The sequence below is a fragment of the Hyla sarda genome, unplaced genomic scaffold, assembly GCF_029499605.1.
Source record: "Hyla sarda isolate aHylSar1 unplaced genomic scaffold, aHylSar1.hap1 scaffold_2070, whole genome shotgun sequence".
In the NCBI taxonomy this organism is placed as follows: Eukaryota; Metazoa; Chordata; class Amphibia; order Anura; family Hylidae; genus Hyla; species Hyla sarda.
This window is the reverse complement of record NW_026608734.1, coordinates 39927-55199: the sequence shown is the minus strand read 5'-3', so window position 1 is coordinate 55199 and position 15273 is coordinate 39927. Positions and strand designations below refer to the sequence as shown.

At 50.0% G+C, this 15273-nt stretch overlaps 1 protein-coding gene across 1 annotated transcript; it reads right to left on the bottom strand.

Moving 5' to 3' along the window:
• Nucleotides 1-1387: 1387 nt before the first annotated feature.
• Nucleotides 1388-3886, bottom strand: LOC130318740 (uncharacterized). The gene is made up of 2 exons (XM_056552902.1): nt 3756-3886; nt 1388-3075 (listed from the first exon to the last, which is right to left on the bottom strand). Exon 2 carries the CDS (start codon nt 3023-3025, stop codon nt 2186-2188), a length of 840 nt encoding a protein of 279 aa, XP_056408877.1. The 5' UTR covers nt 3026-3075; nt 3756-3886; the 3' UTR covers nt 1388-2185.
• Nucleotides 3887-15273: the final 11387 nt, after the last annotated feature.

The following is a 15273-nucleotide window of genomic DNA, read 5'->3' as shown; positions in this document are numbered from 1 at the left end:
GCGTTACCGGATGAATCCTTTCACATAGTGAGTGCCGGGCGTTATGGATGTACCCTGTCATATAGCAAGTGCCGAGCGTTACCGGATGAATTGTGTCACATAGTGAGTGTGGGGTGTTACGGGATGAATTAAATCACATAGTGAGTGCGGGGTGCTACAGGATGAATCGTGTCACATAGCGAGTGCCGGGGCGTTACTGGATGAACCCTGTCACATAGTGAGTGCCGGGCGTTACTGGATGAATCCTGTCACATAGTGAGTGCCGGGCGTTACTGGATGAATCCTGTCATATAGTGAGTGCCAGGCATTACCAGGATGAATTGTGTCACATAGTGAGTGCCGGGCGTTACCAGGATGAATAGTGTCACGTAGTGAGTGTCTGGCGTTACTGGATGAATCCTGTGATCTAGTGAGTGCCAGGTGTTGCCGGATGAATCCTGTCATATAGTGAGTGCCGGGCGTTACCGGATGAATCCTGTCATATAGCGAGTGTCGGGTGTTACCAGGATGAATTGTGTCACATAGTGAGTGCCTGGCGTTACTGGATGAATCGAGTCACATAGTGAGTGCCTGGCGTTACTGGATGAATCGAGTCACGTAGTGTGTGCCGAGCGTTACCAGGATGAATCGTGTCACAGAGTGAGTGCCTGGCGTTACTGGATGAATCCTGTGATCTAGTGAGTGCCTGGCGTTACTGGATGAATCCTGTGATCTAGTGAGTGCCGGGTGTTGCCGGATGAATCCTGTCATATAGTGAGTGCCGGGCGTTACTGGATGAATCCTGTCACATAATGAGTGCTGGGCGTTATCGGATGTACCCTGTCATATAGCAAGTGCCGAGCGTTACCGGATGAATTGTGTCACATAGTGAGTGTGGGGTGTTACGGGATGAATTAAATCACATAGTGAGTGCGGGGTGCTACAGGATGAATCGTGTCACATAGTGAGTGCCGGGCGTTACTGGATGAATCCTGTCACATAGTGAGTGCCGGGCGTTACTGGATGAATCCTGTCACATAGTGAGTGCCGGGCGTTACTGGATGAATCCTGTCATATAGTGAGTGCCAGGCATTACCAGGATGAATTGTGTCACATAGTGAGTGCCGGGCGTTACCAGGATGAATAGTGTCACGTAGTGAGTGTCTGGCGTTACTGGATGAATCCTGTGATCTAGTGAGTGCCAGGTGTTGCCGGATGAATCCTGTCATATAGTGAGTGCCGGGCGTTACCGGATGAATCCTGTCATATAGCGAGTGTCGGGTGTTACCAGGATGAATTGTGTCACATAGTGAATGCCTGGCGTTACTGGATGAATCGAGTCACGTAGTGTGTGCCGAGCGTTACCAGGATGAATCGTGTCACAGAGTGAGTGCCTGGCGTTACTGGATGAATCCTGTGATCTAGTGAGTGCCGGGTGTTGCCGGATGAATCCTGTCATATAGTGAGTGCCGGGCGTTACCAGGATGAATCGTGTCACATAGTGAGCACCGGGTGTTACAGGATGAATTGTGTCATATAGTGAGCGCCAGGCGTTACCGGATGAATCCTTTCACATAGTGAGTGCCGGGCGTTATGGATGTACCCTGTCATATAGCAAGTGCCGAGCGTTACCGGATGAATTGTGTCACATAGTGAGTGTGGGGTGTTACGGGATGAATTAAATCACATAGTGAGTGCGGGGTGCTACAGGATGAATCGTGTCACATAGTGAGTGCCAGGTGTTACAGGATGAATTGTGTCACATAGTGAGTGCCAGGTGTTACAGGATGAATTGTGTCATATAGTGAGTGCCGGACATTATAGAATGATTTGTGTCATATAGTGAGCGCAGGGTGTTACAGGATGAATTGTGTCACATAGTGAGCACCGGGTGTTACAGGATGAATTGTGTCACATAGTGAGTGCCAGGTGTTACAAGATGAATTGTGTCACATAGTGAGTGCCGGTAGTTACAGGATGAAGTGTGTCATATAGTGAGCTTGTGGTGTTACAGAATGAATTGTGTCACATAGTGAGTGCCGGGTGTTACCAGATGAATTGTGTCACATAGTGAGTGCCGGGCGTTACCGGATGAATTGTGTCACATAGTGAGTGCCGGGCGTTACCGGATGAATTGTGTCACATAGTGAGTGCCGGGCGTTACTGGATGAATTGTGTCACAGAGCGTGGTGGCTATAGGCGCCCATTACGTCCCTTCTCTCCCCTTCCCGCCTCTTGTTCTGACCCCTTTGTTAGTAGTCGGTCTGTCTGTGCTCTGTGGGGGTGGTGAGGGCGCCATTCTTTGTGCCGCACTGTGTTCACCCGTAGGAATGGTCTCCGCAGGGTGTGACAAGCGCTGGAGGATGCCCCTCAGTAGGTGGTTGTTCTCCTTTAGGAGCTTCTCCTTCTTCTCGTAGTGTTCCTGCCGGGCCCTCAGTTTGTCCTCGTGGTGTTGCCGGAGGAGACATAACTTCTCCATTCGGTATTGTCTCTGATCTTCTGTATCTTTTTGCTTCAGCCGGAGTTCTCGGGCCCTCTCAGTGGAGCGGATGTGATTGTTGACTTTTACGTTGTGGGTCAGATGCTGGACGCCTTGGCCTAAATGTAAGAGGTCCATGTGCAGTACGTGCATCTGATGTCTCTGGGACCGATGGTAATGGCGCTGAGCTGAATGGAGGGTCCCCACAACCTTATTAATGGCTCCCACATGGGCTGTGCTTGGCTGGCTGCTAGGAGCAGACAATGTAGAATAGGGGTGACTAGTCATCGCATGAGGTTTGGTAGGAAGAGGCTTGGTACCTACAGGGAGGGGCTTGGTGCTAACAGCTGGAATAGGTTTAGCTGGAATTATAGGAGGCCTGTTTGGTTTGGATGAAGAAATATGGAGCTGGGAAGCAACGGAAGGATGGGGGGGCGCAGGCAGAGCAGGGGCCGCAGGCAGAGGGGGGGCCGCAGGCAGAGCAGGGGCTGCAGGCAGAGGGGGGTCAGCAGCAGGAAAGCATTGAGAAGGTGAGGCCCCGTCCTTGCTGTAATCGATGGGTTCCATCTTTATCACTAACTCCTTGTCATCTTCTTCCTCCTCTTCCGCCAGGTCAACTAAAGGTTAATGGGAGAGAACTGATTATACACAGGACTATATGCAGATTATATACGGGACTATATACAGATTATATACAGGATTACATACAGATTATCTAATGATTACATACAGAATATATACAGGACTATATACAGGACTATATACAGGACTATATACAGGACTATATACAGGACTATATACAGATTACATACAGATTATATAATGATTACATACAGAATATATACAGGACTACATACAGATTATATACAGGACTATATACAGATTATCTAATGATTGCATACAGGACTATATACAGATTATATACAGGACTATATACAGGACTATATACAGATTATATACAGGACTATATACAGATTATATACAGGACTATATACAGATTACATAATGATTGCATACAGGACTATATACAGATTACATACAGACTATATAATGATTACATACAGATTATATACAGGACTATATACAGATTACATACAGGTTATATACAGATTACATACAGACTATATAATGATTACATACAGATTATATACAGGACTATATACAGATTATATACAGGATTATATACACATTATATACAGGATTATATACACATTATATACAGGACTATATACAGATTATATACAGGACTATATACTGAAGACTGACTACAAATACTGGTCACGTATCTGATACTTACAAGAAGAATAGTTCCAGAAATCTTCTTCATAACAATTCTCTTCTTCAGGCTCATGTTTACCTGTTTACGGAAAAAGAAAGAACTATGAGAGGTGGGGCGCTCGGCGTGTCCCTAATGGTGGTGGGGCGCTCGGCGTGTCCCTAATGGTGGTGGGGCGCTCGGCGTGTCCCTAATGGTGGTGGGGCGCTCGGCGTGTCCCTAATGGTGGTGGGGCGCTCGGCGTGTCCCTAATGGTGGTGGGGCGCTCGGCGTCTCCCCAATGGTGGTGGGGCGCTCGGCGTGTCCCCAATGGTGGTGGGGCGCTCGGCGTGTCCCCAATGGTGGTGGGGCGCTCGGCGTGTCCCCAATGGTGGTGGGGAGCTGTATGTACCGTCCGTCTTGTGCCCGGTAGAGAAGCCGAACGGCAGAGATGAAGCAGGAGGATTACCAGGACCTACAGCAGATAAAATCACTTATAAAGATCCCTGAGATAAGAATGAAGCTCCCGGCGGACCTCGTGTGGTGCTCAGCTGTAGTGATCCACAGAGATAAGAATGAAGCTCCCGGCGGACCTCGTGTGGTGCTCCGCTGTAGTGATCCACAGAGATAAGAATGAAGCTCCCGGCGGACCTCGTGTGGTGCTCAGCTGTAGTGATCCACAGAGATAAGAATGAAGCTCCCGGCGGACCTCGTGTGGTGCTCCGCTGTAGTGATCCACAGAGATAAGAATGAAGCTCCCGGCGGACCTCGTGTGGTGCTCCGCTGTAGTGATCCACAGAGATATGAATGAAGCTCCCGGCGTACCTCGTGTGGTGCTCAGCTGTAATGATCCACAGAGATCAGAATGAAGCTCCCGGCGGACCTCGTGTGGTGCTCAGCTGTAGTAATCCACAGAGATAAGAATGAAGCTCCCAGCGGACCTCGTGTGGTGCTGAGCTGTAATGATCCACAGAGATAAGAATGAAGCTCCCGGCGTACCTCGTGTGGTGTTCAGCTGTAATGATCCACAGAGATAAGAATGAAGCTCCCGGCGGACCTCGCGTGGTGCTGAGCTGTAATGATCCACAGAGATAAGAATGAAGCTCCCGGCGGACCTCGTGTGGTGTTCAGCTGTAGTGATCCACAGAGATAAGAATGAAGCTCCCGGTGGACCTCGCGTGGTGCTCAGCTGTAGTGATCCACAGAGATAAGAATGAAGCTCCCGGCGGACCTCGTGTGGTGCTCAGCTGTAGTGATCCACAGAGATAAGAATGAAGCTCCCGGCGGACCTCGTGTGGTGCTCCGCTGTAGTGATCCACAGAGATAAGAATGAAGCTCCCGGCGGACCTCGTGTGGTGCTCAGCTGTAGTGATCCACAGAGATAAGAATGAAGCTCCCGGCGGACCTCGTGTGGTGCTCAGCTGTAGTGATCCACAGAGATATGAATGAAGCTCCCGGCGGACCTCGTGTGGTGCTCAGCTGTAGTGATCCACAGAGATAAGAATGAAGCTCCCGGCGGACCTCGTGTGGTGCTCAGCTGTAGTGATCCACAGAGATAGAATGAAGCTCCCGGCGGACCTCGTGTGGTGCTCAGCTGTAGTGATCCACAGAGATAAGAATGAAGCTCCCGGCGGACCTCGTGTGGTGCTCAGCTGTAATGATCCACAGAGATAAGAATGAAGCTCCCGGCGGACCTCGTGTGGTGCTCAGCTGTAGTGATCCACAGAGATAAGAATGAAGCTCCCGGCGGACCTCGTGTGGTGCTCAGCTGTAGTGATCCACTGAGATAAGAATGAAGCTCCCGGCGGACCTCGCGTGGTGCTCAGCTGTAGTGATCCACAGAGATAAGAATGAAGCTCCCGGCGGACCTCGCGTGGTGCTCCGCTGTAGTGATCCACAGAGATAAGAATGAAGCTCCCGGCGGACCTCGTGTGGTGCTCAGCTGTAGTGATCCACAGAGATAAGAATGAAGCTCCCGGCGGACCTCGCGTGGTGCTCAGCTGTAGTGATCCACAGAGATAGAATGAAGCTCCCGGCGGACCTCGTGTGGTGCTCAGCTGTAGTGATCCACAGAGATAAGAATGAAGCTCCCGGCGTACCTCGTGTGGTGCTCAGCTGTAATGATCCACAGAGATAAGAATGAAGCTCCCGGCGGACCTCGTGTGGTGCTCAGCTGTAGTGATCCACAGAGATAAGAATGAAGCTCCCGGCGGACCTCGCGTGGTGCTCAGCTGTAGTGATCCACTGAGATAAGAATGAAGCTCCCGGCGGACCTCGCGTGGTGCTCAGCTGTAGTGATCCACAGAGATAAGAATGAAGCTCCCGGCGGACCTCGCGTGGTGCTCAGCTGTAGTGATCCACAGAGATAAGAATGAAGCTCCCGGCGGACCTCGTGTGGTGCTCCGCTGTAGTGATCCACAGAGATAAGAATGAAGCTCCCGGCGGACCTCGTGTGGTGCTCAGCTGTAGTGACCCACAGAGATAAGAATGAAGCTCCCGGCGGACCTCGTGTGGTGCTCAGCTGTAGTGATCCACAGAGATAAGAATGAAGCTCCCGGCGGACCTCGTGTGGTGCTCAGCTGTAGTGATCCACAGAGATAAGAATGAAGCTCCCGGCGGACCTCGTGTGGTGCTCAGCTGTAATGATCCACAGAGATAAGAATGAAGCTCCCGGCGGACCTCGTGTGGTGCTCAGCTGTAGTGATCCACAGAGATAAGAATGAAGCTCCCGGCGGACCTCGCGTGGTGCTCAGCTGTAGTGATCCACAGAGATAAGAATGAAGCTCCCGGCGGACCTCGTGTGGTGCTCAGCTGTAATGATCCATGGAGATAAGAATGAAGCTCCCGGCGGACCTCGCGTGGTGCTCAGCTGTAGTGACCCACAGAGATAAGAATGAAGCTCCCGGCGGACCTCGCGTGGTGCTCAGCTGTAGTGACCCACAGAGATAAGAATGAAGCTCCCGGCGGACCTCGTGTGGTGCTCAGCTGTAGTGATCCACAGAGATAAGAATGAATGGGCGGTTCTCACGTCTTCAGATAACAAAATTTACGCTTTATTCTTTAAGGAGCAGCAGGATTAGGCCGGGACAAGTCAGGTGAGTGACAGTTGTTTCACACTACATGCGCTTCTTCATGGCTTACTAAACATCCACGTGCTATACTGTGTTTAAATACCGATGGAGCGAGTTCAGGTGCGTACGTCCGCAGGTAACCCTAGACGCTGTACCTTGTGCACGTCTATGGGTGTGGAGAAGTTAGTCCCCTTCATTAGTGATTCGTTAAAATGTATTCTTTGTCATAACGCTTTTCATTGGTTCAGACAGGACTCGGGAGCGGCGTGCTCATTTACAAACCTTTTTTTTAGCAGCTTTTGAAAAACAATTTATTTTTCACCTTCTAGCCAGATTTGTAAAAAACTTATTTATGGTATATGGATGATATATTCAAAATCCGGTCCGGTTCAGAGCCACAATTTTTTTAATTTTTCAACCACTTAAATTTAACAAATGATTTTAACATGTTTTTTACTGCAGTTTATGGACTTCTTGGAGGTGAGGGTGGAGATTGCAGAAGGTAGTATTAAAACGTCAGGGTTTAGAAAACAGACGGCAGCCAATGCGTCGCTGCATTACGGTAGAAATCATCCACCCCGGGTCAAGATGGCCGTACCATCTGGTAAATTTGGATCTAGGATGGATAAATAGTGATGAAAACACATTCATTCAGCAAGAAGGTGAATTAAAAAAATTGTTTAATTGAGAGAGGCTACCCCGCTAATATGGTACAAAAGGCTCTAGATATAGAGGATAGAGAGATCCAAGAAGTGGGATCCGATGGTGGGAGGAGATTTTTGCCATGTCATACACAAGTGGTCTTCAACCTGCGGACCTCCAGATGTTTCAAAACTACAACTCCCAGCATGCCCGGACAGCCAACTGGGAGTTGTAGTTTTGCAACATCTGGAGGTCCGCAGGTTGAAGACCACTGTCACAGACGAAGAGCCAGAACTTAGTGAGTACGTCAGAATCCGCACCGCGGCCAATACACGAGGTCCCAATCAATATTACAGCAAGAATAAAACCTGGTTATAAAGAGCCGTTCCCATGGCGACCATCGTTGTGGTAGCTGCCGCCAATGCCCCTTAATACAGAGGTAAAGTGTATCAGTATAGGGGGAGTCACCTGGTATATAAAAGATTTCATTACATGCAGAACACAATTGGTGGTTTATACGATGGGTCGCCCGCGCGGACGGTTCTATACCGGTAAATCTGTTCGTAGTTTATTCGAACGCATCCGAGAACATAAAAGATCAATGACAACCAAGATGGGATGTTCTAGGTTTATTGGACATATTCTAGACACATGAAGGGACTTTAATATAATCATTTACAGGACTGGAAACACAGCAAGGTCCTCAAAATGGTGGAGATGGGAATGGACCGTTATTACAGCGAGAAGCAAGATGGTGGATTAGACCCGGTGCAGAGGACCTCTAGGACCATACGAGGACTCTCCTGTAACTTTATCCCAAGGTATGGTTATTTTTTTTTGTTTATAGGTTACACATTTTAGGGTTTTGTATTCTATAATATTTTGGTGTTTGTATATGTGTCACTATAGTTGTATTGTAACTGTATCTTGTATATCCACTGCGGCGGAGCAGGGACGCTGCTCTAATGGTATTACTACATGGCGGTGAGCAGCGCTATTTACCACTTGTCTTGTATAGTAAAGAGTTATGGTCCAGGCAGCTCCCACCCACCTAGCACAAGGTACAGCGTCTAGGGTTACCTGCGGACGTACGCACCTGAACTCGCTCCATTGGTATTTAAACACAGTATAGCACGTTGTTGTTTAGTAAGCCATGAAGAAGTGCATGTAGCGTGAAACAACTGTCACTTACCTGACTTGTCCCGGCCTAATCCTGCTGCTCCTTAAAGAATAAAGCGTCTATGTTGTTATCTGAAGATGTGAGAGCCGCCCATTCATTCTTATCTCTGTAGGTTACTACAGCTGAGCACCACACGAGGTCCGCCGGGAGCTTCATTCTTATCTCTGTGGATCACTACAGCTGAGCACCACACGAGGTCCGCCGGGAGCTTCATTCTTATCTCTGTGGGTTACTACAGCTGAGCACCACACGAGGTCCGCCGGGAGCTTCATTCTTATCTCTGTGGGTTACTACAGCTGAGCACCACACGAGGTCCGCCGGGAGCTTCATTCTTCTCTCTGTGTATTACTACAGCTGAGCACCACACGAGGTCCGCTGGGAGCTTCATTCTTATCTCTGTGGATCACTACAGCTGAGCACCACACGAGGTCCACCGGGAGCTTCATTCTTATCTCTGTGGGTTACTACAGCTGAGCACCACACGAGGTCCGCCGGGAGCTTCATTCATATCTCTGTGTATTACTACAGCTGAGCACCACACGAGGTCCGCTGGGAGCTTCATTCTTATCTCTGTGGATCACTACAGCTGAGCACCACACGAGGTCCACCGGGAGCTTCATTCTTATCTCTGTGGGTTACTACAGCTGAGCACCACACGAGGTCCGCCGGGAGCTTCATTCTTATCTCTGTGGGTTACTACAGCTGAGCACCACACGAGGTCCGCCGGGAGCTTCATTCTTATCTCTGTGGGTTACTACAGCTGAGCACCACACGAGGTCCGCCGGGAGCTTCATTCTTCTCTCTGTGTATTACTACAGCTGAGCACCACACGAGGTCCGCTGGGAGCTTCATTCTTATCTCTGTGGATCACTACAGCTGAGCACCACACGAGGTCCACCGGGAGCTTCATTCTTATCTCTGTGGATCATTACAGCTGAGCACCACGCGAGGTCCGCCGGGAGCTTCATTCTTATCTCTGTGGGTTACTACAGCTGAGCACCACACGAGGTCCGCCGGGAGCTTCATTCTTATCTCTGTGGATTACTACAGCTGAGCACCACGCGAGGTCCGCCGGGAGCTTCATTCTTATCTCTGTGGATCACTACAGCTGAGCACCACACGAGGTCCGCCGGGAGCTTCATTCTTATCTCTGTGGGTTACTACAGCTGAGCACCACACGAGGTCCGCCGGGAGCTTCATTCTTATCTCTGTGGGTTACTACAGCTGAGCACCACACGAGGTCCGCCGGGAGCTTCATTCTTATCTCTGTGGGTTACTACAGCTGAGCACCACACGAGGTCCGCCGGGAGCTTCATTCTTCTCTCTGTGTATTACTACAGCTGAGCACCACACGAGGTCCACCGGGAGCTTCATTCTCATCTCTGTGGATCATTACAGCTCAGCACCACGCGAGGTCCGCCGAGAGCTTCATTCTTATCTCTGTGGATCACTACAGCTGAGCACCACGCGAGGTCCGCCGGGAGCTTCATTCTTCTCTCTGTGGGTCACTACAGCTGAGCACCACACGAGGTCCGCCGGGAGCTTCATTCTTCTCTCTGTGTATTACTACAGCTGTGAAAAGTGGTGGATAAAATCCAGGAAAACAGGAATTACCATACGGCGCTTTTACTCCTTGGACAGATGCAGGCAACAGTCCATATGACAGTTTAGTTCTTTATTGTGCAACTTCAAGTTTCGAGCTCGTGCTGAGCTCTTTGTTAGGATGAAGAGCTCAGCACGAGCTCGAAACTTGAAGTTGCACAATAAAGAACTAACCTGTCATATGGACTGTTGCCTGCATCTGTCCAAGGAGTAAAAGCGCCGTATGGTAATTCCTGTTTTCCTGGATTTTATCCACCACTTTTCATTGCCCATCCAGCGACCGAGAGGAACCTGGAAAGGAAACCGTGGCTGCTGACCTCCATTTCTTCCTGCAAGTCTATATGCCTGCTGAGGTGTTGTGCTCTTAGCACAACACGATGTGGTAAGCCTTCAATTTTTGTGCACATTGAAGCCACTCTGCTATACCGTCCACACTAGGAGCGCACCTTGTTGTTTTTTGTCTTTTTCACATATTACTACAGCTGAGCACCACACGAGGTCCGCCGGGAGCTTCATTCTTATCTCAGTGGATCACTACAGCTGAGCACCACACGAGGTCCGCCGGGAGCTTCATTCTTCTCTCTGTGTATTACTACAGCTGAGCACCACACGAGGTCCGCCGGGAGCTTCATTCTTATCTCTGTGGATCACTACAGCTGAGCACCACACGAGGTCCGCCGGGAGCTTCATTCTTATCTCTGTGGGTTATTACAGCTGAGTACCACACGAGGTCCACCGGGAGCTTCATTCTGATCTCTGTGGATCACTACAGCTGAGCACCACACGAGGTCCGCCGGGAGCTTCATTCTTATCTCAGTGGATCACTACAGCTGAGCACCACACGAGGTCCGCCGGGAGCTTCATTCTTATCTCAGTGGATAATTCACAGATGAAGCAAAATCAATACCCTGCTAACAATATCGGTTCACAGAAGGGGTAAGGACATAAAAAATAACGTTTAATCGTGCTAGTAAAACAACAGAATCCCCACTGACATACAAACAACAAGGAAATGGATCAAAGAGGCCCAGAGGCCACAACTAGCGATGATAGTTGGAGTCAAAAAGTTCAGTGGCCTGAGTAAGAATAACAAGTGGGGTGACCGGGAAAATGTGGAGACCAGGTGGGGTGGGACTCGGACCCTAATATACCCTGCCAGGGGAGATGTTGTGCCCACTAGCCCTGCTCGCTCAGGGAGCTGTCAGGGCACTCGTCCTTGGAAGGACGACCCCTGCCCCGGTCTATCCCTTGGTCAGCCCTTAAACTAGAACAAATGTAAAGCCCGCCCAACGCGTTTCCCCCAAGTTAATGGGTTCATCAGGGGCTCCAGGGCAAACAAAAAAAGGGTTAATACTGCGTTACCGAATGTAAACAATAATACATAAGGTGCAATGCAAAAAGTGCAAGCAAAAAATCAATGAATAGGCCAGCAACGTGCAACAATAATAATGATGAAGTGCACTAATTAGAACCAACACGTGAACAAAGTCCACAAAAACAAACACAATTCCCTTGGAGAAAGTGAAATAGATGTGCTGGTTACCCAGAGCAGAGCCCTGCTACTGGGTTTGACTCACGTGACCACAATAGCGGTCGGCGAGATGTCGGGAACTGCAGTGGCAGAGTACGCGGTTATGGCGTCTGTATCCCGTCGGTCACATCAGTGAACCTGGGATCCTTAAATAGCACTTACCAAACAGGCTGCTTCCACGCTCTAATGTGCGCGCGCCACTTCCGGGTGCCGGCGCCACAGCGGTGTGTCGGCGTCACTTCCGGGGGCGCGTCTAGGCTACGGAGCGGAGCGTCCTGCGTTGCTAGGCGATGCTGGTAAGCCAGTACGCATGCGCCACGGCAACATATCTTTTAAATTACGAATGAGTATTAAGTGGTTGGTGTTGACAGTTTACACAGGTAAATATTTATTTACAGAGAGAGTGAGAGAACTGAGTAAGTAATGAAGTGGCTGTGGTTGGGAGGGGGAGGGAGCTAGCCAGGGGGAGAGAGTATGGAGGACAGAGTTAGATATAGCATACAAAACTCAACTGATCATTAAGACCTTTGGGGGACTGAGTCTGCAGGCGGAAAATCCACTGAGTCTCCTTCTGCAGGATCAGCCTATCCCAATCCCCACCTCTTGTGGGGGGTCGCACAAGCTCAATCCCCACAAAGCTGACCACTTTAGGATCCCCTCCGTGCTTGTCATGAACATGTCTTGCCAAGGGTTTATCTGCTGAGTTAGTAATGTCTCTCAGGTGCTCCCCCACCCTCCTCCTCAACTCACGTTTAGTTTTCCCAATGTATTCCAATCCACAAGTACAGTTGGCCTTATAGACCACCCCCTTGCTCCGACAGTTGATAAAATCTCGAATGGTGTATGTATCACCTGTCACAGAACTTGTAAAGGTTTTAGTAACCGAAATGTGAGCACAGGCGATGCAGCCTGAGCATCTGAAGCAGCCCTTGATGTTACGATGTAGCCAGGTGGGAGTCTGACCGGGTCTTACAAAATGACTATGAACTAGTCTATCTCGCAGATTCCGTCCCCGCCGGAACGAAATCTGGGGGCGAGTGTCAAGGACCCCCTGGAGGTCCTTGTCCATCAAGAGGACATGCCAGTATTTTTCAATTATGCTTTTAACTTCGGGGGTGCCATTGTAATAGGTGGCCACTATGCGGGTGAGGACTTTCTCAAATGGTTTTTGTCTAGGGGTGAGGAGTGTACTCCGTTCTCTTCCCCTAGCTTCCTGATACGCTTGTCTTAATACCCGATCGGGGTACCCGCGTTCCCTGAATCTGTGGCGCAGGTCAGCCGCCTGCCTCACAAATTCTTGTTCTGTGGAACAGTTGCGTCTAATGCGCAAGTATTGCCCTTTGGGGATGCCTCTACAGACAGACCTAGGGTGATGGCTATCCCAACTGAGCAGGGAGTTCGTGGCTGTAGGCTTGCGGTAAATAGTGGTGTCAAGACCGCCCTGGCTATTCTTAGAAATTAGAACATCCAGGAAGGGGATCTGATCAGTGTGGAATTCAAATGTGAAATGCAATCCCAAATCGTTCTGATTAAGACTAGCCACAAACTCCCTGAATTGGTCTGACGACCCATTCCAGAGAATGAAAATGTCGTCTATATACCGGGCCCACAAACCGACTAGATCCGTGTACTGCGACAAAGACTCACCAAAAACCACTGACTCCTCCCACCATCCTAAATAGAGGTTGGCGTAGGTGGGGGCGCAGGGGCTCCCCATCGCGGTCCCGCGCACTTGATGGTAAATCCGCCTATCAAAGACGAAATAGTTCCTGGTGAGAGTGTAACGCAGCAACTCGGAGACCAGCCGGCTGTGGGCCCGAAATTGGAGGCCCCTCATCTGAAGAAAAAATTCCACTGCTGTTATCCCCAAATCGTGAGGGATAGAAGTGTAAAGGGATTCGACGTCTATGCTTGCCAAGAGACACCCCTCCTCAATGGTCAGACCATCCAGCTTCTGCAACAGATCTGTTGTGTCCCTGGTGTAGGAAGGAAGTGCCAACACAAATGGTTTTAAGATGGTATCAATGTATAGGCCTACATTCTGAGTAATATTTCTCAGTGGATCACTACAGCTGAGCACCACACGAGGTACGCCGGGAGCTTCATTCTTATCTCAGTGGATCACTACAGCTGAGCACCACACGAGGTCCGCCGGGAGCTTCATTCTTATCTCTGTGGGTTATTACAGCTGAGTACCACACGAGGTCCACCGGGAGCTTCATTCTTATCTCTGTGGATCACTACAGTTGAGCACCACGCGAGGTCCGCCGGGAGCTTCATTCTTATCTCTGTGGATTACTACAGCTGAGTACCACACGAGGTCCACCGGGAGCTTCATTCTTATCTCTGGATTACTACAGCTGAGCACCACACGAGGTCCACCGGGAGCTTCATTCTTATCTCTGTGGATCATTAAAGCTGAGCACAACACGAGGTTTGCCGGGAGCTTCATTCTTATTTCTGTGGATTACTACAGCTGAGCACGACACGAGGTCCGCCGGGAGCTTCATTCTTATCTCTGTGGATTACTACAGCTCATCACCACACGAGGTCCGCCGGGAGCTTCATTCTTATCTCTGTGGATCACTACAGCTGAGCACCACGCAAGGTCCGCCGGGAGCTTCATTCTTATCTCTGGATTACTACAGCTGAGCACCACACGAGGTCCACCGGGAGCTTCATTCTTATCTCTGGATTATTCTTATCTCTGTGGATCACTACAGCTGAGCACCACACGAGGTCCTCCGGGAGCTTCATTCTTATCTCTGTGGATCACTACAGCTGAGCACCACGCGAGGTCCGCCGGGAGCTTCATTCTTATCTCTGTGGATTACTACAGCTGAGCACCACACGAGGTCCGCCAGGAGCTTCATTCTTATCTCTGTGGATTACTACAGCTGAGCACCACGCGAGGTCTGCCGGGAGCTTCATTCTCATCTCTGTGTATTACTACAGCTGAGCACCACACGAGGTCCGCCGGGAGCTTCATTCTTATCTCTTTGGATTACTACAGCTAAGCACCACACGAGGTCCACCGGGAGCTTCATTCTTATCTCTTTGGATTACTACAGCTGAGCACCACGCGAGGTCCGCCGGGAGCTTCATTCTCATCTCCGTGGATCATTACAGCTGAGCACCACACGAGGTCCGCCGAGAGCTTCATTCTTATCTCTGTGGATCACTACAGCTGAGCACCACACGAGGTCCGCCGGGAGCTTCATTCTTATCTCTGTGGGTTACTACAGCTGAGCACCACACGAGGTCCGCCGGGAGCTTCATTCTTCTCTCTGTGGGTTACTACAGCTGAGCACCACACGAGGTCCGCCGGGAGCTTCATTCTTATCTCTGTGGATCATTAAAGCTGAGCACGACACGAGGTTTGCCGGGAGCTTCATTCTTATTTCTGTGGATTACTACAGCTGAGCACCACGCAAGGTCCGCCGGGAGCTTCATTCTTATCTCTGGATTACAACAGCTGAGCACCACACAAGGTCCACCGGGAGCTTCATTCTTATCTCTGGATTACTACAGCTG

Bases quoted from the DNA above. Each gene is read 5' to 3' on its own strand.
- LOC130318740 (XM_056552902.1), bottom strand. From the start codon at position 3,025: ATGGAACCCATCGATTACAGCAAGGACGGGGCCTCACCTTCTCAATGC.